Below are 27,693 nucleotides of genomic sequence, written 5' to 3'. Positions count from 1 at the left end.
GGAAACCCTGTTTTCAAACTGATGCATATGCAGAATTACATAGTAGCTTTAGGTACTTGTGAATGCAAAGTATATTTAGATCAACAGCTGAATGAGGGATGGGGAAGGAATATGGACCACTTACATTTTTGGAATTACAGCTGCAAAAGCAATATCTGTTCTGGATTTGGAAGAAGATTTGCAGAAAGCTTCATCCATTTGCAGTGCAGAATGGGTGGAGAAACAAGAAAAATACACTGCAGAAATGTTGCATGTAGGTTGGATTGAGAATGCCCAGTATAGAATATACGATAAACTTTGGCAGCTATGAAATGAAGCATGTTTGCATTTTAATCACATGAATTAAAATTTGTTTTGCAAGATGAGCTTTTTCAGGCCTAATTCCATAGTTGTTTTATTGAGGATTGTTTTTTTTTTAAGAAGTTGCCTACTTCTTAAAAATGACCAACTTTTGCATTAAGAAATAATGGTTTCATATTTCTCAAAGAAGCCACCCTTTTAAACAGCTATTCTACAAACTGATGGAAAAAAAGCTGAATTTTGACAGCAATTAAAACTCAATTTGCAGTTCTTTAGTAGCTCTCTAGAACAAAAACGGTGCTCAGAGAGCTTCCTATTCATCTCTTTAATGATTATCTTCTCTTTGATTAAAATAATCTCGAAGGTCTTCAGTGCATGTCTTTTCAAAAGTATATTATTTCATTGCAGTTCTCTTTCCCTCATTCATAATTGCTGCCAAGAAATCTGGGGGTTGCTTTAAAATTAAATGTCATTTTGATCCTGAAAACTGATTGTCATCTTTCCAGCGGGGTCTCTTGCTGCTTGCAAAGTGAATCAGTCTAAACTGGGAATGCTTTTATGAACTCTTTGTGAAAGTTCCCAAAGTTGTGTGATTGGAGAATATAAAAAGGGGAGTCTGTTCGGGCTTCATCTTAAGCAGCTTTGCATGCAAGTCGTCGCAAGAATATGATTTGCAGAGTCAGACAAAGGATTCAGAGTGAAGAAGTCTCTCTACTGGCAGAGGGGACTGCATGTGGTCTGCATCTAGTCTTGATGGCCACCATGATCACGTAGTTGAAACCCTGTCTCATTTTTACACATGCCTCACACAATGCACATAAAAAAGGAGTGGGGCTTCAGCTATGTGGTCCTGGATACCATCTTGATTCCTCCCCCCGCAGTAGATGTCCCGGTCTTCTTTCTTATATAGCTGAATTGGGAAAGTCAATCAGTTCCAGTCACTAACAGAATTAGCTACAAACCCTAATTAACAGAGGCAAAGGTTCCTTAACACAGCATTTCCTTTCTGTTTTATGACAGCTGTGTGCAGCAAAAACCTAACTTTGCTTTTTCACCCTCAAAAGTATGTTGCCACTTGCATTCTCCCACATCATTAGAAAACAGTGTTGCTGTAATGTTACCCAAATGATCCACCTTTGGGATTCATGCTTAGCATATAGCCTCTGATTTCAAGCCTTTCAGAAAACACAGATTTTCCATGTCTCTTTTCAGTTGACCTCGGGATTTAATGAAGAGGCTGCTAAATTATATTCAGAGAGATTCTGTTTTCTCAGTTTTGGGGGCGGGAAGCAGGTGCATAGTAAATTCAAGGGATCTCCTGAGTATTGTTCCTAGTTTCACTCTTAATATTCTGTGTGACCTTGGGTAACTGAAATTGCTTGCTTGCAAACACATCCTGTGTTTGCAAAATAGGAGCTGTGGCGGGGCTTAGTTTTAATAATTACGTTGAAATTGCTGATAAAGTCTGGCTGACTATAGCTAACCTGCATAGTTGGTGGGTTAGTTGGTGTTTACCTTCTTCCAGCTCAAAGACATCAGATGGTTTAATTTGAGACTATTCTGGAAATAGTATTGACCAGAGGGCCTGAATTTGGCAACCCAGAATCCCAAATTTTCCAGTGATAAATTATGCTATTAACTAAGAGGAACAGGTACAAATGGTTTGCAGTCTTGACAATCTTGACTTTTTTTAGAACAGAACTCTCCTTGAGAAGAGATCAGGGCAGGGATGAGGGAATATAGTTGGGTCCATCTTGATGGCCAAATATTAGGGAGGGTAAAAAAAAGGAGACATTTGGCTTGTGAGATGAAAATGTGTGTAATACTAGATACCAGTGGTTCATTCACAGAGAGCCAGGGTGGTGGTTAGTGGGAAAGATGCTGGCCTAGGAGCAGGGAGACCCAGGTTCTTGTCTCCCTTCACCATGGAAGCCCCCTTGGGGACTCTGAGCCCAGGAGCCAGGGTGCTCTAGTGTTGAAGGTGCTGGACGGAGTGGGGAGACCCCGGTTCTAGTCCCCCTTCAGCCATGGAAGCCCATTGGCTGAATTTGGGCCAGTCACTCCCTCTCAGCCCATCCTATCTCACAGGATTGTTGTGGGGAAAAAAAGTGGAGCTCTGTGGATGCCCCCTGAATGAAAGATAGGATAATAAACTTTCTCTACTCTCCTTATCAGCAAAGCTAGCACAAATTAGCCCAAAATATTTTTGGGGTGTCTGCATGGAAGCATGGATACATGATGTGCTGTCAGAAAGTGAGGGTGACAGCAGCCATGTCATCAGGTGAGGGAGCATTTCCACATGCTCTAGAAACTGAACAACAGTTCAGAAATGCGACAGAATTGAAATGTGACAGAATCAGAGGGAGGTTTTGAGTACTTTTGGCAGAAGTATAGGGACAGGTTGGCTGTGTTTGCCCACTGAACAAGACGCTTGTTCAAAATAAGAACTGCTGAGTAAGCAAGAATGGCAATCTTATTGCCACTTGTATTGTGCCACAGTCCTATCTCCCCTGAATCCAGCTCAACTTCTGGACATCACCATCTGTTTCCAACAAATATTCTGTATATTATATATCTATATTATATGCTGTAGCCCCCACTCTTTGGAATGTTCTGCCCCCAGAAGTGAGATTGGGCCCCTTACTCCTGGCCTTCCAGAAGGCTTTGAAGACCTGGCTCTGCCACTTGGCCTGGGGTGGGGAGGGAAGACATCAAGCGTGGGGATGGCTGGCCTGCTGTCTTCAGCCCCAGATCCATCATCTTCTTGGACTCTCTTCTTTTTAGTAATGTTTTATTTAAATTTTTACGTTTTATGTATTTATATATATTTATTGTTTTAATGGTTTGCGTGAGCCGCCCAGAGTCCCCCACTGAGGGGAGATAGGAGGAGAGAAATTTAATAAATAAATACATATTAATAGCAAGAGTGCCAGTTTGGTATAGCGGTTAAGGCACCAGGCTAGAAACCAGGAGACCCAGAGTTCTAGTTCCTCCTGAGGCACAAAGCCAGCTGGGTGACCTTGGGCCAGTCCCTCTCTCAGCCCTCCGAAGGAGGAGGCAAGGGCTAACCACTTCTGAAAAACTTTGCCAAGGAGACTTCAGGGACTTGTCCAGGCAGTGGCCAGGAGTCAAAACTGACTCAAAGGCACCCCCCCCCAAAAAAAATAGTGAACTTGTTATCAGAACGTGGAACCAATCTTGATGCAAAAATATAAGAGGTTGAGCGTTCTCAACAGCCACACAATGCTCAGGATTGGGGAGGGGGAAAGGAAGAAGAGAAATAAAATGGGCTATCAATACCATGTGGTACTAGTCACTCTGCAGAGATGTTTAGAGTATGATTCTTCAAACTAGCAGGGTTCTTTTAGTGTGAAAATATTGTCCATTTGGAGGATTATCGCATTGGGGGGGTGAATTGCTATACTGCAGCATACAGATTGTCCATTCCCCCTTGTGAAATTAATATACAATTTCCATATGTCCAGGTTGTACCTCTGTAGCTGCTTTTCTTTTGACAACACCATACGTGTGTGCAATGGTGTGTGCACCATTGCACACATGTATTTTTAAAAGGTAGGCGTTCTCTGCAAATGCACACCCTTGAAAAGCAGAACCCGGGGTGGCAAGGGTGAACAGGGATCTGAACAGCAAAGTGTCAGATGCGAGCATCCTAAAAATCATTTCTGGATTATTTGCAAATATTTACAAAGCTGTTTGTGTGTGTGTGTGTTTCTTATTTTTGCCAGCAGCCCATTCCTTGGGAGCCAAATCTGCTGTTGCCACCACCTAAGATCGGATATGTGGCAGATTCTTGGCTTTCAGAGGTTGTCGTTTTGAGTTTTGGCAAGCAAACCTGCATGGTGGCCCAGAGCTTGCTAAGAAACAGTTGGTGCCCACAGTCTTGGAAAAGTTCCAGGTACAAATGAAGTAAAACTGTTAATCTTGACTTCTGCCTTAGCTTCCTGATGGGAAAAATGCACTGTCTGATGACCTGCATCTTGTCCAAGATGGATCGATGAAAGGTTAACGTTTCCTTTGAGTCAAGCTCGCTCATGATAATGGCGTGGACACGTCGATGTGCTTTTATTTATGGAAGTTGTTCTCCATTGTCGTCTTTTGGGATGTTTTTGTAAGAACTTCCCAGTGTGTTCCACAGCCCTGGTTGGCCTCCAAGCCAAACTAACCTGGTCCAACCCGGCTTAGTTTTCCAAGACCACTCAAGGTTGCCTGATTGCTGCTGTGTGAGGGTTGATAAAGAGGAGGGAAAATATTGTTTCAGTCTCCTTGCGGATCCCCCAGATGAGAGATCATACAGAAGTCCAGCATTTGAAGACAAAGAGGAATCTATTTTCTTCATCATTCTCTTGCTTTTAGTACAAAATTAAAAGCTTTAATCATCACAGTTGCAATATCTGGAAGGTTTTGGTTTGATTTGAAAGGGTAAATGGATTGGATAGTATATAGCAGTGTTTCTCAACCTTGGCAACTCTAAGATGTGTGGACTGAAACTCCCAGAATTTCCCAGCCAGCAAGCAAGCTGGCTGGGGAATTCTGGGAGTTGCAGTCCACACATCTTAGAGCTGCCAAGGTTGAGAAACACTAGCCTACAGAGTTCTGCCAGATAAGGCCAAACGTGTTGGAAGGAGATTGTCATCAGGGTTGCCCCTAATCTCTCACCAAAGGCCTCAGTCAGGGCTAATGCAATTATATAAGGAATTAACTGGAAAAATCTAAAATGAAATTCTAAGTGGAGGCTGGGATCTGCATTGTTGCACCCCTTATTGCATCCTCTGAGTTCATTGCTGGATTGTTGGGACCCATGACTTGCCTTGGAGATGTTTATGAACCTTGGTTTCATAAAAGCCTGGTTGCGCAACCACGATGACCTGATCTGGGGAGACTGCAATTTTCTATTGCCACTGAAGAATGACAGAATCACGTTTGATTTTCCAAGAACTCTCCATCAGATGAGATGGTTGGAAGGCAAAAAAAGGAAAAGATGGTGGTGATGGTGTTTAAGTCAGCTCATATTCTTAAGATCTTCAGACATGCAAACTGAGTGTTATTAAATATGGAGGTGAAGTTGGTTGGGTTGGGGAGAAGAAACAAATGCCTGTTGCCTGCCATCTCCTTCTTGGGATAAAGTTAAACTGTTAAAATCAAAGGTGAGGAAATGTATTAGATGTCATTGAACTCCCACCTGCCCCAGCAAGCATGGCCAATGGGGGGAAACAATGGTGGATAGTCCAGCAACATCTGGTTGGCTCCAGATGCCCCATCCCCAGTGCAAATGAATGTTAATGTTTGTTAATTTGGAGGCCTGGGTGCCCTTTCCAAATTACCTAATCTTGTAAAATCAATATAGTTTTCTGTGGAATGAGAAATGACCCCATATCTCACTTAGAAAGTGACATTTATGAGCTGAAGAGGGAGATTTCGTAAATTTGCTTATATGTGACAGCCTTTTGCAACCTTATAGCTGGCAGCTTGACCCATTTTGAGCAAATAACTTAAGTTAGCTTCGAGATTATCTATCAGTAGCAATTATGTTGCATTCCAGTGCTGGCCACAGAGTGTCTGCTCAAAAGAATTAGGTAGAAAAGCTTTCCTACCAACCTGAAAAAGCCGTGTTAAAAAAAAAAATTGGCAAATCAATTGCAACTTGATCTTTATATATATATAAAGAGTAGACAGATTAGAAATTTGAGGTGGGGATTCTTTATTGGAAAGTTTAATAGGGCATTGTGACTGTTTATTGGATTCTCAAAATCTGTTGCCGTTTTGTAAGGTGGGACATAACAAACTGTGACCTTTGTGTGTGTGTGTGAGTGTGTGTGTCCGTTTAAGCCTGCCTTCACTCCTGCAACTGCCTGGACTAGTCCCTGCAGTTTTCTTGGCAAGATTTGGAGGTGGTTGGCCCTTGCCTCCTTCCTAGGGCTGGCCCAAGGTCACCCAGATGGCTTTGTGCCTGAGGTGGGACTAGAACTCACAGTCTACCAGCTTTAAACTAGCGTCTCCTTATTAGCAATCAGCTTTGCATATGATGCTGGCTCAAATTTCAGTTGAGTTCATAATGATTAATTTTCATCTTATCTTAAGACTGATTTCTCTTTATCTTTACAAAAGGAAAGACTGAGTTTAAGTGTAAGTAGATGGTATCTGGGGCTGGAACTCAAATTTTAGATAGCAGGCTTTTAATTTATACTTTGTAATATATTATAATAATTGCACCAAATGCTGGTAAATGACTGTAATAAAGTTAAAATGAGAAATACGATGTATAGCTACTAACCTTTTTTGTGGGAGTACTGATGAAAGATGGAGAGCCAGTTTAGTGTAGTGGTGAAGGCATCAGGCTAGAAAGTGGGAGACCATGAGTTCTAGTCCCTCCTTAGGCACAACAGGGTTCAAAACTGACTCGAAGGCACAAAAACAACAACTGATGAAAGCTACCTACAAAGGTCAGAACCACACAAGCCACAATAATTCCCTGTGACATTCTGTAGAGTGAAACTTGGACTTTGAAGAGGCAGAATAGAAAGAGTATTGACACTTCTGAACTTTGATGTTGGAGAAGACTCCTGAGAATACTGTGGATAGTCAAAAAACAAACCGATGGATCATCGAACAAATCAACCCAGAGTTCTCATCAAGGCACAAATGATCAGGCTCAAATTATCCTACTTCAGACACATTATGCAAAGACCTATCTCTTTGAAGAAGTCTATAATGCTGGGAAAGGGTTAGGGTTAGGCAAGAAAAGGATGACCAGCAGCAAGGTGGATGGACTCAGTTACGGTAGTCACAAGTGCACCGTTGGAAGACCTGAAGGACCAGGTTGGAGACAGATCATCATGGAGAATGTCTGTCTATGTGGTCGTTAAGGATCAAAAAACAACTTGATGGTACATAATCAATCAACTGATGAAAGCAACTCTTGGCTAACTTGTATGAAATGGTTCTACAATAGGGTTTTTCAAACTATATTCTGTAGAACTTGGGGTTCCATGAGAACCCCAGTGGAGTTTCATGAGAGACTAGGGGCATTCGTTTGAATGCAGCTGGGGTGTCCATAGCAATTTTTCTAAGGAAAAGCAACCACATTCCACTTACTCGGGACCGATTGGTTTGGTTAAGACATTAACCTCCCACATAACCGTGAAATTCAGCTTTTCATTTTTGTACATGGGAAACATTACTTTTGTATTTATAATAAACAATTAAAAATAACGTTTTACTTTTTATACTTACAATAAGTGGGACAGAATTGGGGGACATCCCTTTTTGTGAAGTTCAAATAACTTTAATATATACATTTGCCTGAATAAATTACAGCAAGCACAACTTTAATTTTTTGGCCAATTTTCTATCAGGACAGCTTTGCCTCTTGATAGATTCCAGGATTTTTCTTTTTCTTTTTAACAAACGGGTTCCATAATCTGAAAAAGTTTGAAAGACCCTGTTTTATAGCATCTGTGAGAAACAAGCCCATGTCCCATGCCACTGTTTTTCTTCCCCAGTAGAGCTTCCCCAAGTTCTTTGGAAGAGAATGCAAACTGAGAACAAACTGCAGCCTTCTTTGAAGTCTAACTCAACCACTTTTGCAGTGTTTTTCAACCTTGACAACTTTAAGATGTGTGGACTTCAACTCCCAGAATTCCCCAATCAGCATTCTGGCTGGGGAATTCTGGGAGTTCAAGTCCACACATCTTAAAGCTGCCAAGGTTGAGAAACACTGCTCTAGAGGAATCCACAAATTTCTCCAGAAATGTTGCAATGTGGTTGTCCTAGCAGAACTTAGCTGTAGAAGACCTTCCATCTTCCTAGATGGAAGAATTGATTTACTCAGAATAATCATACAGTTCTATTGGAACTTTTTCCTTTTACTGGAGTGAATATGAAGTTTTTATTTCTTTATATTATATTATATTATATTATATTATATTATATTATATTATATTATATTATATTATATTATATTATATTATTATATTATATGTTATTTTATATTATATTATATTATATTATATATTTATGTAAAATAAAAAGTTATTGCTTTTTAATTAATAACAAAAGAAAACAAAAATAATAATAATAATACACTATCAAGAAGAAAAAATATATTAAAAAGTGCTATTACAAAAAAAGTGACAAAATACACCAAATGAAAGAACACTTGGCATAGTATATCATTATGACAGTAAATAAAATCTATATACTGTATATTTATCTAATGCAAATATTCAGATGCATATATATTTCTAATACTTCTGTATGACTATCATATTTTTAGGGGGGTGTATATGATGTTGATCAACTTCCCACTTTGGGGAGAAAAATTCCAAAGAATTCACCCTGTTTTTTTACTTAGTAAATTAGCACATCAGAATTGCTAGTCGCCCTGAATCTAATTTGCGGTATCGAATCCTTCCAACTATAGATAAAGCTATCTTTTCCAACTCATTTGCCCCATTTATTTATTAATAATATATTAATAATTATAAATAGTATGTGAAGCAGGGAACACAAACCGTTTGGCGGCTTGCCCAGGGAAAACAGAAAGCCACCTTCCCCTCGTTGCCTAAACATTATAATAATGTATTTGTTTTGCTAGTAACGACAGTGTTTAAAGTAAACAGCTTTCCATATCTGTCTAGTATTTAAGGATAAATAAATATTGGAACTGTATTTATATTTTGGGCCAAGATTGGCAGGCTTTCAGGTTTTTACTTAAACCTTCTTTGGGAAGGATAAATGTGCATATGGAAGTTGAAGTTAAAGACTAGGGCTGCTTACTCTCCAATTACTTCATGTGCACAGGATCTCATTTCTGAAACTGGAGTAGAATTTAGCAGAGACTAAGCTGAGGTCTGCCCTTGTTTAAAACAAACATTTGGTACTGTAACTTGCAAGCTTCTAGTCCTTATGGCAGAGAAGCGTGACTGTTAGTTTCAGTTCTTTGCATGCTTAGGGACTTTTAAGTGGTTGTGCCCAGTTGATGGAATGTCTTCCCTTGTGAAACACAAGTTATCCTCTTCGTTACCTGCTTTTACTTATTCGTGAAAGTATTTTATTCTAGAATTATTATTCTAGTCACTTTTTTCTATGGGTTTTTTCATGGTCGAGGTCTAACTGCTGCTCTGTGACATTGGTTAGTTGATTTATATTGTTGTTTTTACAAAAATATGATTTTTAAATGTTGTAATCTGCCTTGAATGACCCTTGAAAGGCAGGAGATGTTTTAGGAAAACAAAAATAATATAAAACCAGCCTCAGAGCCTCATTTCTGTTCCCAGAGAGAAATGGATTAGCATTATTTTTGTCCTTCCACTTTTCTTAAGTCAGAACAGGGGTTTAATTCTGTATAGCTTTGCTTGGCAAAAGTCTCATTTAATTTAGCAGGACCCGTTTGGAGTAAATATAAGATTGTAGTCTACTACTCGGTTGTGAAATTCAATATCAGTAAAGCTGTATCATTATAGGGGTGAAAAAGAATGTATGTCTTAATGCAAAGGAGTGCAGGCTGGTACCAAGTTTGTAAAAAATGGCATTTCGTAACCCCTAGGAAATGTGTTCCCCATCAATGTTTTTTCCCTGTCTTCTATTTTGGATGAAATTGTAATATACAAGAGAAATAATTATGATCTCTCTATAAGCTTATGTTATCTAGATCTGGATGTCCAGCATAAACACTATTTTTGGACATCCATATTCTTTGAGTTTAAGTACCTATCCCATGGAAATAGGAAAAGCCTTCAATGACGGAAAGATGAATTACTTGCTGGATTGAAGATCTGATGTTATGTGCTACTTCAGAATGAGTTGCTTGCAGATGTAGGTTATGTACGGACAATTAGGATGAAAGATGGTCATTCTTTAATGAATTTTGTATATGTACATACATGTACGAGAAGTCCATCTAGATAGGTAGGTAGGTAGGTAGATAGATAGATAGATAGATAGTTGTATTGCTTTCTCTTTTATCTTTTTTTCTTTCACTCTTCTATTTTCTTCTTCGTTCTCCTTTGCTAAATAAAGGCAAAACTTTTTCTTTTAAAAAAATGAAGATAACCCATTCTCCCCATGTTTCTATATTTTATGATCTAAACCAGTGTTTCTCAACCTTGGCAACTTGAAGATATGTGGACTTCAACTCCCAGAATTCCCCAGCCAGCATGGCTGGCTGGGGAATTCTGGGAGTTGAAGTCCACATATCTTCAAGTTGCTAAGGCTGAGAAACACTGATCTAAACTGTTTACCTTGCTCAAACGTAAATATAAATAGTGTCCTTACATCCAGCGGCTTCCATTGATATGTAATAAAACCAGTTAAGTTCTGCTCCCCATTTTTCTAGGTGGTCAGAGGTCCGCTGCCAAGTCACAGCTGGAAACGTGATGGCAGGGGTTTTTTGGGGGGGTTTCTTTTGCTTGTTGGCTTACATATTTGGTCCCTTGCTTCTGAATCTCTGTTTGGCACATGTGCCACCTTCCGTGCTGTGAGATCTGCAATCTTCATTGAAGAACACCTTATTTAAAGAAGTGTCGCTACTCTTAAGATTTGGCCGGGTGCTTTGCATTCATTCCACTGTTCGTCCCCTTTTCCCAGCATTGTTAATGCAAGGGCACAGAATAATTTGGTCCATGTCGGGGTCACAGTTGAACAGTAATCCCAGGATAACGCACTATATAACGTTTAAACCATGCTAGGAGTGTGAGACTAGGCTGAAGCTGCCATAACTAAAGATGAAGCAGGTACATAAGCAGAGAGGACAAAAGCCAGGAAACTTGTTTATGAGATCTTGTCTGTGAGATCCCTTCGGGGAGGTAGATAAGAAGGAAGCAAGTTGTTAAGGAAACAAAGGACCTGAACCAGACAAAAGAAGTTGGGCCTGAGCACATGGAAACCTTCACTCCAATCCCATCCACTTGTAACTCAACCAAGCAAGGACTTTTGGGGATAAAAGGGGTCCCAAAGCCTGCCCACTCTGAGTCATCTGAGTCATCTTTGGATCCAGACTTGGCGGCTTCCATCCCTCTAGCTAGTTAGTGCCTGGCAGCCTAGTTGGGAAGGACATGGGTAAATGTGGATGAGCGTGTGTGTGTGTGTATGAGAAAGAGCAAATGTACCTTGCAACCAGTAATGTTTTGCTGTTAACTTTAAATTCACTGGGTCTCCGTGTATTACAAAGAACCTCTTGTGCCTCAGTGTTCAGTTGGAAGTGATTTGTGTGTGTGTCCCTAATTATTTCCTGGCTGTTGACCAGGGCTGTGTGTCTGTCTGCTCCAGCCACACCTCTGGAAAACCCAGGTAGAAAGCAAGGGGGGCTGACAAGATCCGCGTGCCTCAACAGGCTGTGAGTGTGTGAGTGAGCGACCATAAGCCGAACCTGGGAGCAGCGTGTGTAACAGGAGCATGTGAAGTCCTTTGCGCTTTAGCCTACAGCTCAAACAGTGCCATGCCAGAGATCTGCAACTATTTTCCAGAAATAAGCCTACCAGCCCTTGGAAGATGGGAGCAGGAGAAAGACACATGAACAGATGATGGTGCTCACGGTCCTCTCCCCAGGCTGTCCTGCTCCCAGCCTGCCAAACGCAGACAGCTGCTTGGTGGCCAAAGTGACTTGGCCCTGACCGCGTGCACGTGGTTTGCAAGGTTGGGATGCTGTATGAGAAAAGGATCCCTGTTTTCATTTGGTCTAACATATTTCTCTTCAAGACAAGAAGGGGCTGGTGGTCAGAAGGGGATGGCCAAGTTGGAAGTCTGTGACGTTAAAGCAAGGAGCGTGAAAAGCCAGTTTTCCTATTAGGAAACCTAGACATTTACGCTTAGGAATGATAAAGCTTGGATAATATAACTTCCTGAGACGATCATTCCCTCAAGCCACTAAGAAAAGTCTGGTCTTCAAGTTGTGGGAAATAACTTTCCTCTGGATGGTCTAAATTTGCTGTCTCCAAGGTACCCCAAAAAGCCAAACGAAATGATACTGGTCTATAAGCAAATTTGTAAAACGTAGGTGGCAGTAAGTTTATTAGCAGCAACCAAGATGTCAAAATAGCTCAGAGACTTTTGATTTCTTTCTTGAATTGCTCAAAACATAGCTTCAAAAAAAAAAAATCCTTGTCTTGCATCCTGTCCAGTTTCTTAATTAAAAAAACATTTCTAGCGCTATCTTCATCAGTTGTGAACGATGACTTCAGTTCACAAAAGCTTATGCCTTTTAATGAAATCTGTTAGTTGGGAAAGGTGCTACTAGATCCCTGATCTGGTGCTATTAAGTCAATCTTAATGGCTTTTTTGAGAACTGGGATCTGATCAAGACTGAGGGCTGTGCTGGCAGCTGAGCCCCGGTTTTGGGGCCCAGCACCTCTTTGTAGATATCGTTTTAGAGAAAGATCTTCACAAGGGCTGTTAGGTAATGCAAAGGCTAGTAGCCGTGTGTCTGAAGTTCTCCCAAATTTCAATCTCACCTGTTTTTCTAGTATCCTTAAAGGTTAGATGCTAATATATCTGTTTGGAAACAGATAACAGCTGCCGTGTGCCTGAACTGCTCAAGTTCCTGTTGGGATCTATTGGATTAATGATAATCTTTAATTATGAAAAAAATCGTAATTACTTTAGAATGGGTTATTTATGTCGCTGTCCGTTTTGCAGTGTTGCCTAGTAACCTGCACTGGTGCGCTGGATCTGTGTTCCACTCTTTGCAGGCTTTCAAATTAAGAAGGAGTAAAAAGTCTGTGGCCGTTCAATGCCTGCTTGGCTGAGCAAAATCTTTTAGTCAAATGTCACTTAAAAGGGGGAAAAGGAAAAAAAAAGACAGCTTGGGACAGCCTTGACAATTTTGCTGTGAAGCGCAAAGGTCTTCGTAGCTCATGTGCGTTCTCCAACATTTCCTAGGTATGCAGTATCTCTCGGCTGTATGTCCACTTTTCTCCCCACCATGCAAATGCTGCTGCTTACAAGCATATTAACAGACGGGGCTAAAACAGATGTATTTATTAAGGAATGTTGTTATAGGCCCCACCCCAAAAGGGGGAAAAAAAGATCTTAAAATACAAAATTTTCAGGATGAAAAGCCTATTCACAGCAGGAGTTAAGCGTACCTGTGTTGTGTTTCTCCCCATCCTGCAAATATTATTGGTTAAAAGTATACTAACCGATGGGGCTAAATCAGGGTTGATGAACTTTGACGTTCGGTTTTTGAAATTCCCCTTGAGGATGATTCTACAGATGAGTTCAGGTTAGCTGGAAACTCTGCACGGTATAATCCCAACACATCTAAAGAGCAGCAAAGGGGAGGCGGGTTGTAGAATCAACAGATGGTTGTTTTCCAGAGACTTCTCCGTAGCAGGTTATGAATGAGTTTGCATGTGGAGGTCTAAAATATGGATGGATGTGACTTAGTTCACACCTTAGGCTAAATCAAAATGTGCTTTGTCTGGATTGGGCTTTGCATGTTTTGTTGATGCTGCTATTGTAGTTAGCAAAGCGTGGTTTATGGCTTACTATGTGTGCGTGCCTTCGAGTCAGTGTTGACTCCTGGTGACTGCCTGGACTAGCCCCTGCAGTATTCTTGGCAAGGTTTTTGGAAGTAGTTTGCCCTGGCCTCCTTGCCAGGGCCAAGAGAGAGGGACTGGCCCAAGGTCACCCAGATGGCTTTGTGCCCAAGGCGGGACTAGAATTCACGGTCTCCCAGTTTCTAGCCTGATGTCTTAACCACTATACCAAACTGGCTCTCTTACGGCTTACTAATTAGCCCTTATTCAAAAACCACGATCAGACAAAATGAACTGTGTGTGAACTTCTCACACTTACAAAGCTTGTGCGCTAGAGAAAGGTTCACTTTATCTGAGGTTTTGGAATGCTCTAGTGTGGGCACACACCAACACACCCTGATTTGCACAGGTATGAAGAAATGCAGTATTTCTTGAAAATGAACCGCAAGCCGGGGAGAAGCTTTGCTACTTGTAGACTTTTTATCACTGATGACTTCGGCTCTTGGAAGCGCATCTGATTCCAGACCATCACTGTTGGAACTCCTGCATGTCTTGGATTAGACTTGTACAGTATAATTTAGATGTAAGACCACAGTCATTCCTTCTTTGATAAGGAATTTAACCTCAGTCTATCTCTTTATCACGTGCCTCCAGGGTCTCTCTCTTGTGCTTTGATGGCTTGCCTTCTTCACATCAAGTGCAAGCTTATTTAATTGCTTTAAATTCTAGCTGACTTTTAGCCATTCAAGTTGTCTTACCATAAGTTACTGTAACTTCCCATGGGAACCCCACCAGGCTCTTACTTCAGAGCTTCTTACTTACTTACTTCTTACTTCAGAGTGTTAGGTTTTACAGCAATGGAGGAGGAACAAGCACTTTTCTGCCATTACTAATAGTACTATATGCTATTTTTTAAAATAGCATATAGCCACAATAGTATGTAATAAAAAAGAATCATAGGATTGGAAAGGGCCCCTCCCTTCCCCCAGTGCAGGAATCCAAATTAAAACATTCCTGACCAATGACCGTCTAGAGATCGAAGTCTTTGGTCCCACTATCCACTAAGAATGTTTTTTTTCTAACATTCAACCAAAATCTGCCTTTCTATAACTTTAATCCATCATTCCATATCTTGCATTCCGAAGTAAGAGAGACAACATCTTGACGTTCCTCAGGATGACCTTCCTCCAAGTACCATCTGCTTCTCTTCTCTTCCCTGGCTAGAGATTTATCTGTTTCCTGTTTCCTAAGGGCAGGATTTGCATTTGTCTTTACTAAATTTCAGGCTGCTATTTCATTTTCTAATTTGTTAAGATTGTTTTGAATTTTATTTAGATCCGTTAAGGTATAAGCTACCTCACCCATTTCTGTGTTGCTTGCAAGTTTAACAAACATTCCCTTCACCTCCTCATTCAGGTCATTAATAAAAATGTTGAAGAGCACAGGGTCTAAAGTTGAACCTTTTGACATCTCAATAAATACCTCCCATTTAATGAAGGACTAATACCTTCAGTTTAATGAAGAGCCATGGATAAACATTCTTCGGCTATGATTTTAAGCCAGCTATGTATCCGCTTAATTGCCATGCCATCCAACAAACGCTCAACTAGCTTGCTAACGATGGAGTACTTTGTCAAATGCTTTGTTGAAATCAAGATATATTACAACAATAGTTTGCTGACAATTTATTAAGGAAGTTACTAAATGAAATCTGACTGGTCTGGAAATACTTGTTCTTAACAAATCTGTGCTATATTCTGGTAATTACCATGTTGTTTTCAAGGTGCATAAAAAGCATTTGTTTTATGATCTGTACCAGAATCTTTCCAGGAGTTGATGTCACGTTGACTGGCCTGTTATTTCACAGTTCCTCCTGTTTTTTGTTTTTTGTTTTGCTTTTGTGAAGATAGGAGCCATGTTTGTCATTCTCTCGTTATTGATACTTCATCCATTCTCCAGGATTACTAAGAAATAATACATAAAGGTTCAGCCAGACCATCAGCTGGGAGACTCAGACTGATTCAACAGGTCTGATCATGTCTCTATTGGTCTCCAGCTTCAATCCTGCCCCTTTATCCTCCGCTTCACAATTGCCCTTCTGGAGAAGACTGAACCAAATAGGAATTGAACGGTTCTACCTTTTCTTTGTTGGCTCTTAGCATTTTGCCATCTTTATTGAGCAGTTAGCATCCTGATTCTTTTTATTTTGAATGTACCTGGAGAAATCATTTTCATGCTAAGCTCTTTCATCAATCTCAGCTCACTCTGAGCGTTAGCTTTTCTGATGCTGTCTTGGTAATTCCAGCTACCTGTATGCATTCTTCCTTGGTGATTTGCCTCACCTTTCACTTCCCAGATATGTCTATTTTTTTCATTTTCAGATCTTCAGCAAGCTTTTTTTGCAGCCACATTCGCTTCTTCTGCTGTTAACCCTCCCTGGAACTGTTTACCATTGAGTTTTTTTATAGGAATGCCCACCTGCCCTGTGCTCCTTTTGCTATTAGCGTTTCCTGACCTGGAATCCTGCTTATTCTTGCTCTCTGTTCATTAATGCATGATAGACGGCTTGCACTCTATCAGGCTTTTTGGAGCTTCTGTAGAAGTGCATCCTCCATTTTTTAAAAATTGAGTCTGTAGCTCTAATGGTTGCTGGGAAATCCATGTAAATGGGTTCTCATTACTAGGGATCCTGCTGAATTGGCTCCCTTGCAACTGTTTAAAGTTGCACAGCATAGCTCCTTCCTTCCTTCCTTCCTTCCTTCCTTCCTTCCTCCCTCCCTCCCTCCCTCCCTCCCTCCCTTTCTCCTCGACTCTTTCTGGAGCCTTCTGATGTGCCTCTTCCTAAATCCACTTTTTGGGCTGATGCAAAGGAGGTGAACAGTTGTGGGGTAGCTGAGGAATTTGTTCTCTAACCTCTAGAGCAGTATTTCTCAACCTCAGTCTTAGCAACTTTAAGATGTCAGCGGGGAATTTTGGGGGTTGCTAAGGTTGGAGAACACTGCTCTAGAGGGAGATTTGAATGGAGAGAGTTAGGAAATATACATTACCCACCTGGTTTCTCCTTCTTGTTACTTAAAATGGGGTGTAAAGGAAACCGCAAGGGCAATGTATATGTTATACAGGTAGTTCTCACTTAACAACCATTTGTTTAGCGACCGTTAAAGTTACGACAGCACTGAACAAAGGGACTTAAAACTGGTCCTCACACTTACGACTATCACAATGTCCCCATGGTCACGTGATCGCGATCTGGGTGCTTGGTAACCAGCTCGCGCTTACAGTGGTTGCAGTGTCCTGAGGTCACATGATTGCCATTTGCAACCTTCCCAGCTGGCTTCCAGCAAGCAAAATCAATAGGGAACTGCATGATTTGTTTAACAACCACGTGATTTACTTAACGACTATGGTGATTCACTTAACAGTGCTTTAATAAACATAGGGACAAATTAGTTCTAAATAGAAAATAGATCAGTTACTGGAATTCTTGTAACCCCACCCCGTTCGTCTCAATAAATCTTGCTAAGGAGAACTCTGTGAAAACCATGCATGGCAAAAATCACTCTGTTTTAGGCATTTGTCAAAGAGCCTGCTAGCACTGATGGGAAAGGCTGCCTGGAGTAAACATATACTATGTTTTTAAAATAAATGACTTAAATTCTTGATAAAAGCTTCCTTGGGTTATTTCAGTTGCTTGGGAAGAAATCTTTTTCAGCAATACAAGAGTATGCCACTAGGAGTATTAGCATTCTGTACACGTAATTTGTCTCTGACCTGGTTCACATAACATATAAGCTATGGTTATATTGTGGTTTATTGGATAAGCCACAATGGCTGGGTTTGCATAACATCCAAGGGAGAGAAGTTTTTTTAGAGGAAAAGGGGCTTGTCTGTTGAGACTCTACTGGGGGGCCATGAGTTGCCTTCACAGCTTCATAAAATCACCATATACAGTAGGTAGTCCTTGACTTATGACCATTCATTTAGCGACCATTTGAAGTTACAACAGCACTGAAAAAAGTGATGACTGGTCCTTGCACTTATGACCGTTGCAACATCCCTGCAGTCATGTGATTGTGATTTGGGTGCTTGGCAACCGTCGTGCATTTACAATGGTTGCAGTGTCTCATGGTCGCATGATTGCCATTTGCGACCTTCCCAGCCAGCTTCTGACAAGCAAAGTCAATGGGGAAGCTGCCAGGGAAGGTCACAAGTCATGGTCATGTGATGTCTCACTTAACAACCATGGCAAAAAAGGTTGTAAAATCAGATGCGTGATGCCTCACTTAACGACTGCACTGCTTAATGATGAATTTTCCAGTTCCTATTGTGTAAGTCAAGGACTACCTGGAAGTTTCTTTCACCCATTTTTTTAATCAAGGGATTATTATATTGCACTTCTATATTCTTATTCATGAATAACGTAGGGAATCTTTGAGATGATGGATAACTGGACAAAGTGCTATATTCTTCCTTGCTTACTCATTGATCCCAATACACCCAAACTCATTTCACGTGCAGGGGGTGTCGATCAATCTGGAGCTGTGGTGTCCTTTCTGAGCTGAGTGATTTTTTGAGCAAATGCTGTTTCTTGATATACTGTCGCCAAAGGACTGTAAGCCCAATATCAAATAAATAAAACTTGCACTCTCATTCAGAACTTTTAGGCTGAATTTTTGCTGGGTCATCGCCAGTCTCATTTTAATTAGTCGGCTGCATAAAAGGAGAATCTCTGCCTGGGCCACAGCACAGGAAATTTTACAGGGGATATTAAAGGAAAAAAGCCTGAACCATATGTGTCATTGCACTGGCCACGGGGACCTCTTCCATCCTTACCAAGAGGAGCACTAACCTTCCCTCATTTCACACATGCATGAATAAACATCTGATGAAGTGGGCTTTATGCTGCGTGATAAAGTGTGTTAGTCGGAAAAGGTGCAACCGGACTTCTGATTTTTTGCTAGCATAGATTAACATGACTCTCCTCCTAACCAAGTCTTCCTTTGGAGTTAATTTACAATTTCAATAAACCGAAGTGCTCCTGAGAAGGCATTGCTAATCTGCTTAAGGATTTGGCGTATCCTATATTCAAGAGTAAACACACGAGATAAAACGGTGCAAAACCAGAACCATTTTTTTCGTATGAACCCAGTTTTCAAAGACATCTTGACAAAGTGACCTCAAGTAGGCACCAAGACAAGATTTATCTTAAATACAAAGATTTATAGGCAGTCTTTTGTCTCCAAAAGGGGGCCACAAAATAGTTTACAACCATTATATAAAAGAAATAAACATCTTAAAAGCAGTTACTTAGAAACCAGCATAAAAAGGCTGGGGAAAAAAACAGAATCCTGAAAAGCTTTGTAAAGTAAATCTCTTGGCTTGCTCACTTAAATTCCCTGAAAGAGCCCAGCCAAACTTCCCGAGCTGATCGAATCCCTGAAAAAGGAGCTTACTGGCATGAAATATTTAATCTTCTAGCTGAAATGAAAATATGTTTTTGCATCTTACTTTTATTGAATCTGGTATAGAGGAAAGTACAGACCTGTGTGCAAAAGGCTACGTTCCAAAAAGTGAGCAGGGTCAGAATGACATTATATTATATGTCCACTTACTATGTTTGCCCTGCAATGGTATAATTTTTCCTCTTCTCACGGTAAAAACCATGACTTGGCTCCAAATGTTGGAGACACTCTAGGACACACCCGAAACCTTGGGAGAGGACTCCAGGCTGTCTCTTTGTGACATTGGTTTGAGGGATAGAGACACACAGTTCTGGCTTCATCAATTAATTCGGGAACCACTTTTAAAAATGTGGTCAATCATTTGGCTAGTCACTTTTTAAACCCTTTCTTTTATCTTTTAGGTATGTCCAGTGCTGCATTTGCATAGGAAAGGGCAGGCAGATGTTCTAACATTGTTGAGGTCTAGCAAGCTGTGCAGGAGAATTTAATTGTTTAAAATATTTATAATTCTAAAGTTATCTGTAAGCTGGCTGGGCAGGTTTCAGAAACACTTTGGAAGAAGTGTTTTGGTCCCTGTGCAAGCATAGACCCTCAGCTCAGCTCTCCATTAACCTCAAAAAAGAGGCAGCTGCTTTAAAGAGGCAGCTCTTAAAATAGCAACTCCTTTCTTTTCAGATGTGCAAAAAAGCCTTTAAAAAGATGGGCTGTTACCAAAGAGGAGAGAGGGGCATTTGTATGAGGTTCCAAACGCTTGTTCCAAATGATTTCTAAAGCCATGGAATGAATTCAACTTTTTATCCTAAACCAGTGTTTTTCAACCCCAGCAACTTTAAGATGTGTGGACTTCAATTCCCAGAATTCCCCAGCCAGCATGCCCTAACCCTTTCATTATTTAGGATAATTGGTAAATAACATACATTGGCTTAGGGAAAAAAGAGTTGCATGAAAATCCAGAGTTAGGTAAGCTACTTATACTTGGGGGCCTTGTATAGGAGGTTGAATTTTTGTTATTAAATTCAATTTGGCACAGCAGTTAATCCCACACTCGACCCTGAAACCTTAATAATTCCGCCCCCCCATTCTAATCAGACTGTGTTGCCTGTACAGTACTTCTCCTTATTTATATGACCGTCTTTTTGAAAATATGCTTTGGGGGATATTTTTTCCTCTTCACAAACATGCTCCTCCAAGCGCTAATTAATGTGAGTTTTACCAGATGCTGAGCTTTGGAGAGAGAAATGGCACAAAGTAGGGCTTAAGCAATTTGCTCTGTCTCCTTCCTCAACGCTTCATGCCGCAACTACAGTGGTACCTCGGGTTACGAACGCTCTGTTAACAAACTTTTTGGGTTACGACCATCTCCGGCCACAAAAATTTACCTCGGTTTGCGAACTCCGCCTCAGGGTACGAACAGGATACGCGGCCATTTTCCCTCCCGTGACACAGTCCACGGCCATTTTTCCGCCCCTGACACGTAGTCCACGGCCATTTTTCCGCCCCTGACACGTGGTCCGCAGCCATTTTTCCGCCCCTGACACGTAGTCCGCGGCCATTTTTCCGCCCGACACGTGGTCCGCGGCCATTTTTCCGCCCCTGACACGTGGTCCGCGGCCATTTTTCCGCCCCTGACACGTGGTCCGCGGCCATTTTCCGCCCCTGACACGTGGTCCGTGGCCATTTTTCTGCCCCTGGCACGTGGTCCGTGGCCATTTTCCACCCCTGACACATGGTCGTAGGGAGGGGGACTCTCCCTCCAAGCAATAGCCGCCTCCCTGTCCTCCACGCCAGAATGGATTAACGGTGATTACATTGAACCTTATGGGGAAATTTCCTTCAGGTGGCGACCAATTCGGGGTGCGACCAGAGTCACGGAACGAATTAAGTTTGTAAACCGAGGTTCCACTGTACTGTATATATCTCCCAGAATTCCCTGTGAACATGAACTGGGAATTCTGGGCATTATAAAATTGTAATGTCAATGCATCTAGAGGGCACCAGGTGGGGGAAGAAAATATATTGATGGGTAAAAGAGCACATTCATAAGATTGCTTCAAATGATTAATAATCCATCAGTATCATCTTAATCTGTGCACGGGAGGAGGAGAGTTGCAGAGGATAAAAAAGGGAAGTGCTTAATCCCAGTTCTGTCCCCTGCTTTTTGTTGGCAATCAGCCATTTTTTCCCTGAATTTCCTATCAATAATTAACTCTAGTGGAAGAAAAGCATCTGGGCAGAGTTTTAAGCTTAGCTGTTGCTCTGGTCAGTGGTGGCTTTGTACACTGTTGGTAAGAAGAGCTCAGGACGCCCTGTCTTCGCCCCAGGACATGGCGTCACTGCATATACTGTATATGCACCATACCTTTAGTAACACACAAGTAGATTTGTAGGTTTATCTGCGAGCGGTAGATAATTGACTCTGCTCTCTGCACCAGCTTTTTTACATCTGACGTTGACGGATGGACTTGGACTTCCTGGCAAAAGAAACAAACGCCAAACAAATCACAGGAGACAGGATGAAGCTTCAGCCCTCAGTGGAGGAAAGCCCTCTGACTCTTTCTCACTCCAACAGCTTGTCCCGTTTGCAAAGCACAGAGATCTCTGGCTCTCCCCTCCAGCTGCCAAGCGCCACGCCATTTCCCTCTGCACCTAAGGCTGCTCTGGGCTCTGTCGGTCATCCGACACAGACAGAGCAGACCAGGAGGGCTTCCATCTTCAGCTTCCTCCTCAGAGATAGGGGCAGAACCAGAGGACAGGTTTCCATCTCTTTTGCCTTTACCTCGGAGATAAAGAGGGATGTCAGTTTATTCAATTTATTCTCCTTCCTTGAGCTCTGAGCTGTTGAGAAGCAGGACCTTGTCCCTCTCCCATCCTTGACCTTAAAACTGGAAAGAAGAGTAAAACTATCCTTGTTGTCAGGCTGCCTGTGAGATGAAGCACAAGATCAAGACAAGATCAGCCTTGCAGCTGGTGGGAGGGGAAAGGGCCAGCAGCAACATGCTTCTGCTTCCCCATGGCGTAGCAGAAATATATCAGGATGGCTAAGGCTCTGAATGGATATAAGGGAAGGGGGAAACAATATGGCTCCTTGTGGACTGTGTGACTGCAAGGAGCACTAGAAGTTCACTCATTTTCATTTTGTGCTGCCCTTCAGAGGTCTGGATCTGGTTGACCTCAGAAGCTAAGAAGGGTCGACTTGGGTGGCAGAGCACCTGGAAAGTTGAAAAAACACTCGAGAAGGCAGCTGAAGCCAACTATTTATGTAATACTGTCCAGAAAACTGCATGGATGCAATAACCAAGAATCAAGTTCTGCTTAAGAAGGTCTTCACCTTGTGTGACCTTTTGGGCTAACCTACACAAAGGGGTGGTGGGATGTTAATAACGCAAGGGGAAAGTCATGTATACCACATTCAGCTCTTTGGAGCAAAGTTACTTTTTCGAATATAAAAGCAACAAATAAATGCAGTAGAGCAGCATTTCTCAACCTTGGCAACTTTAAGATGGGTGGACTTCAACTCCCAGAATTCATGCTGGCTAGGGAATTCTGGGAGTTGAAGTCCACCCATCATAAAGTTGTCAAGGTTGAGAAACATTGCAGTAGAGGTTGGAAAGTGATGAGAACCCAAAGCAGGGTATTAAGAAGGAACCTGACTTCATCTGAACCACAAGCAAACTTAGGCTGACAGGTAATGTCCATGCATTCTAAGGAGATCCGGAGAAGAAGGGGCTCCTTTCCTTCCAATTTTTCAACCCGTCAATGGAAAACTGATTTGACATTGATTTACTGCCCCCTTGCTTGGAAGAAGTGGACTAAGGACTGGAATCTCAGAGTTCTGGGAACTAGGAAGCCTTCAGATCGCATCCTTTTATTAAAAAGGGAGGTGGGGAGGGGAAACTTGGCCACTAATCACCATACTAGTCTATTAAGGATAGATATTTGTTGTTCTCACTCCCCATGCCAGCTGGGCCCGGGCGTGCAAAGGGAAGTCAGAAAAGTTCTCTTTCTATAACTGTGTCAATGACCTTAAAGTACCAGAGTCTTTCCAGGAAAGCTAGTTTGTTGATGACTTGGAAATATTTCCCCTACCCACAGTTTTTGGAGGACTGCTTGTGCCAGAAGCCAGAACGGAGCTTTTAAAAAGTCATGAACTTTTACATGCAGGCAGGCATGCATGCATACATATTGTATGTGTCTGCAAGGAGTCTATTTCTCTTCCTTTAGAAAGCCTATGCTAGTTTTTGCAGAAGTTTCCAGCAGCCAAGTATTAATGAACAAAATGCATATGCATAGGAGACAATCAGTTGTCTTGGTTTGAGAGCAAGCTTTGCTTCACATTTAAAGCAACAGAGGAAGGATTTTGATCACACAGTGGCCACGGTAACATTTTTTACCCCCCCCCCATGCCTCCACTCACTTCTTACCTGAGGCCCCATGTTTGCCTCCAGAAAAATGTTCTTAATTAATGCATATTTCAGTTGCACCTCATTTGGTTTACAGTATTGTTCCTTTGGTTTCAATCTGCATAATTATAACAATGAAAAGCAAGCCTTCATGAATTGTGTGGGTTGTACACCAGTAGAATTTATCTTGGTTCAAGGTGATGTAAGCCAACAGGTGAAGCTTTGGGTACACAGGGTGAAAGTGTTTTGGACGGGGAAATTTTCTACACTGGATAAACGTGTCTGATTGAAATTTGACAAGGCTACACTATCCCTGAACTGCCAACATCTTTGCTTGGTCTCCTTCTGAATTTGTCAGTCTCTTGAAGTCCAGATAGCAGCTGTGCTCTTCATCAACCTTGATGTGTTGATTGTGGTCCCATCTAGAAAGAGCGGACCTGCCTCTGTAATGTGCTGGAGGTGGGCCTGCCTTTGAAGATGACCTTGAAACTTCAGCTGAGGCAGAACTGAGGCACTGGCAATTCATGCAATCGGCTCCTATCTGTTGGAGTTGCATTTTAAAATGGCTTGGATTCAGGTTATTTGAAGGATTATTTGCAGCCCTATGAACCAACCTGTGTTTTAATATTGGCTGAAAACTTGTTTACACCAAAATGGAGGTGGCTGCTTGTTTCCCTGTTGCCAAATCTGGTGACAGTGGGAAAGAAATCTTCCTTAGCGGTTGCTCTTATTCTGTGCGTTTCCCTCCCGCTGAGAGTTTATCCAGTCTGTGGCATTTAACCTGTAGCTGTTCTCAACTGAACATGGTAGTGCTATCTGAGCATTCTGAAATATCGTTGGAATCTGGATTTATTTACAGCTCTTTACGATGAATATTATTTTATTCTCCTCTTGGGTGATTCTTATTCTGTAGCCCCCCTTGGAAAGACTTGAATTCTTGAAAAGTAGCTAAGAAATAGATTAACTAAAAGAATTTTTGCTGGGGGAAGATGGGAGGAATCTAAACTTCTGGACTGAGCTTAAATTTGATTCTTTCACCATGGGATTCTTCATCAAAAAAGGACTGTATACCTGTGATCCTCATCCTAGAGGTCTATTAATGTCTATTAGATGTGATGACAATTTGGAACCACCACATTCAGAGGTCTGTTTCTGAATAACAGTTGCAAAAAGGGGAAAATGGGGGAGACTCACATCTATGAGTTTCCAAGGAGCATATGACTGGGTGTTGAGATAAATAGCTTGCTCTGATTAGAAGGTGGTTTGGTACAAGTCATGAGGTTCTCCTTAGCTTATGTCTCAATATTATGCCTAGTGATCATACATGTCTCAGTATTATGCCTAGTGATCAACAGAAGTCTTGAATAATTCTTTTGAATTATTCTGAGTTTTGTTTTTGGTTCATACCAACACACTTAACAGACCCATGAACAACAACAAGTGGCTGAGGCAGTAAAAGGGGAATCAGTGAATGTTGTCCTTAGACATTCATAATTTTGCTTTGTTGAATGTTTTCAATCTACAGAGAAGTCCTAAACCAAATGCAGTTATTTAGCTAGGAAAATAGTCTCAGTAGATAGGCCACACAGCATGGGAAGCATTTTATTTTTGTAACCTACAATATGCAGCTAGCTGGTTAACATGTGGGGAGCAGAGAGAGATTTCTTGTGACCACTGGTTAATGCTGATTTGTGAATTTTAAATTGATTTCTAGACAAATTTCATCCAGGATTCAATAGCGAGGCAGGATCATTATGTGTGTGTGCGTGTTTGCGTATTTGGAAGCCTTCTGTCCCTGTTCACATCAATTATCTCTCTTAACTCTATCTTTTAACACAGTGAAGCCCAGATGCTGTCTGAAACAACCACCTAGCTAATCAGTTGCCTCTTTCTCTTGCAGATGATGAAGTTTGCTTGGGATAACTACAAGCAATATGCACTGGGGAAAAATGAACTGAGACCTCTCACTAGAAATGGACATATTGGGAACATGTTTGGTGAGTTGAACTTTAATGTTGCTGAAATGAACACAGTGGCTGGTCTCTTTCCTACATGCTTAGCAACAGGCAGTTAGACAAGAATCCATATTCTGGGGAGTGGCTAAGTGCATGGAGGACTTGTACTCATCTCTCATCTCTTGTATAGATTAAGCCAATTGGTAGAGCTGCTAGTTCTACCAAGTGACAGCCCAACTTGGTTCTACAGACCATCAATTGGCTGGTCCTTAGAATAGCCTTGAAGCCACTATTGCCACTCCCACCCCAATGCTGTTCAGCTGAATGGTTTTCCCTGTACCATCAAAATCTCAGTCCTCAAGGCTTCTGGGGTGGCAGAAGAAAATATAGGTTCTCAAAGCCAACCTAAGGCATTGGAAGGGGCATAAACTATATATGACAGGAGGGGAGTAAAAATAGAGGAAAAACTGTAACAGAAAGAGAGGGAACCTTCCTTACTAAGCTTTTGTATAGTTGCAAGAGTTTACCATGTATCACAGAAACTAGTTACAAAGGGGACCCTAAGAAAAACCCTCATCTGAAATTTAACATGCATTGATTGTTCTACTTCTTGCTACAGCTTCTAGTTTAGAAGAGAGAGACATACTAGGTCTAGCACAGTGTTTTTCAAACTTGACATCTTTAGGATGAGTGGACTTCAACTCCCAGAGTTCCACACATCTTAAAGTTGCCAAGTTTGAAAAACACTGGTCTGGCATGTAGATGGAGCTTTCTATGATGGAGAAGGAGGGCTGTATAATGGAGATGCCTGATTATACCATGCTGAGAAATTCCTACTGGCATTTCTCTTCTGCCATTTCAATAGTTAAAAAAGCAAGAATCTAGAAGAGCTGAAGGCTCCTTTAGACATTGAGGGCAGATGGATCGTATCTCAGTCATTTCATTTGTACGTTGATAGGCTGTTGTTCATCCCGGCTCTAGGAATGGCTTGCTATAAAACTTAAATTCAAAGCAACAGATCATAAAAACCACATCAAATGAGAGGCAGCGAGACCATAAAATCAAATGGCACTGCCGTTCTTAACTCTAAACAGTTTTGAATGAAACTGATTAAGTACAGCTCTTCCAGTCAGACTTCTGACCAGGTCCTGAACAGAAGCCGTCTGCAACAGCTTCTGTGCAGAAGAGCTAGAATAGATTGAGGTTTCAGGGATTGAGTTCAGTGGGTGGTTTTACTTCCCCACCTCCCAGCTTTCAAAGTCCTCTCAATTCAGATGCAGTTGGCCTGATTTAAAGACCACTCGTTGAGAAACATAAGCCCAAAGCTGTTATTTGTGCAGAACCAGCTGCTGGGACCCTGGCAGTCCAGGCATTAACAACAACTTGGGCCCTCCTCCATATAGCCTTTTCGGTTCTACCTACAAAGACCTGATAGAAATGAGTTTGACCACTGTTGTTATTATTTATGGTTGGTCGCACAGTCAGCCAGATGTTTAGACTGGATTTGGCATTTTTATCCACCTATCAAGTCCTTCAAAAGGACCTGGGATAGGTAGATGTTGTTTGATGGTGTTCAAGGTATCATGGCAGGATATAAGCTGTTCCAAGTAAAGCTGCCTTTTGCAACTGACTGATGGTGATTTTATCAATGCCAAGATGGTGTTCAAGAGGTGCTCTAGATGTTTTGGGATTGCACCCAAGGCACCTATTACTATTGGTACTATCTTTGCTTTCTTTTGCCTATTATTATTATTATTATTATTATTATTATTATTATTATTATTATTATTATTATATAGTAACACCAAACCAAATCCTCTTGTTGCTTTAAACTATGGCATTTCTTCAAACTTTTGATAATGCTGTTCTGATTTGTAACTCTCTGAACTAGCTAACATTTTCTTCTTGCGTTGGTCCTGTTCTTGAAGGGGAAGGTTCCTTTTGTGAAATATGGAATATGTGGATCAATATTAAAGGCTTTGCTCTCTGTTGGTTGGTTTGTGTAATTTTCTCAAGCTGACTGCAGTGTTTTTGGTAAGTCGCATTCTTAACACTGCTTAGAGCTAGCAACCTTCCTTCCTTG

General features: G+C 41.4%; 1 protein-coding gene and 1 non-coding gene across 3 annotated transcripts in view; one reads left to right on the top strand and one right to left on the bottom strand.

Annotated features, from left to right (window-relative positions):
- MAN1C1 (mannosidase alpha class 1C member 1) overlaps positions 1-27,693 on the top strand; it is a 138,510-nt gene that overhangs the window by 31,614 nt on the left and 79,203 nt on the right. For both annotated transcript variants that reach the window (XM_088140936.1, XM_088140937.1), the window contains exon 2: positions 25,556-25,652. In XM_088140936.1, coding sequence (XP_087997062.1) covers positions 25,556-25,652 — 97 coding nt within the window. The remainder of the gene's footprint in view (positions 1-25,555; positions 25,653-27,693) is intronic.
- LOC112542317 (U6atac minor spliceosomal RNA) lies at positions 18,544-18,659 on the bottom strand. The gene has a single exon (XR_003086115.1). It is a non-coding gene; the product is annotated as a U6atac minor spliceosomal RNA (small nuclear RNA).

This window comes from Python bivittatus, unplaced genomic scaffold, assembly GCF_059951505.1.
Source record: "Python bivittatus isolate LINGU-HERP-01145 unplaced genomic scaffold, Pbiv_v1 ctg000250_np1212, whole genome shotgun sequence".
Lineage (NCBI taxonomy): Eukaryota > Metazoa > Chordata > Lepidosauria > Squamata > Pythonidae > Python > Python bivittatus.
This window is presented reverse-complemented; position numbering and strand designations above follow the sequence as displayed.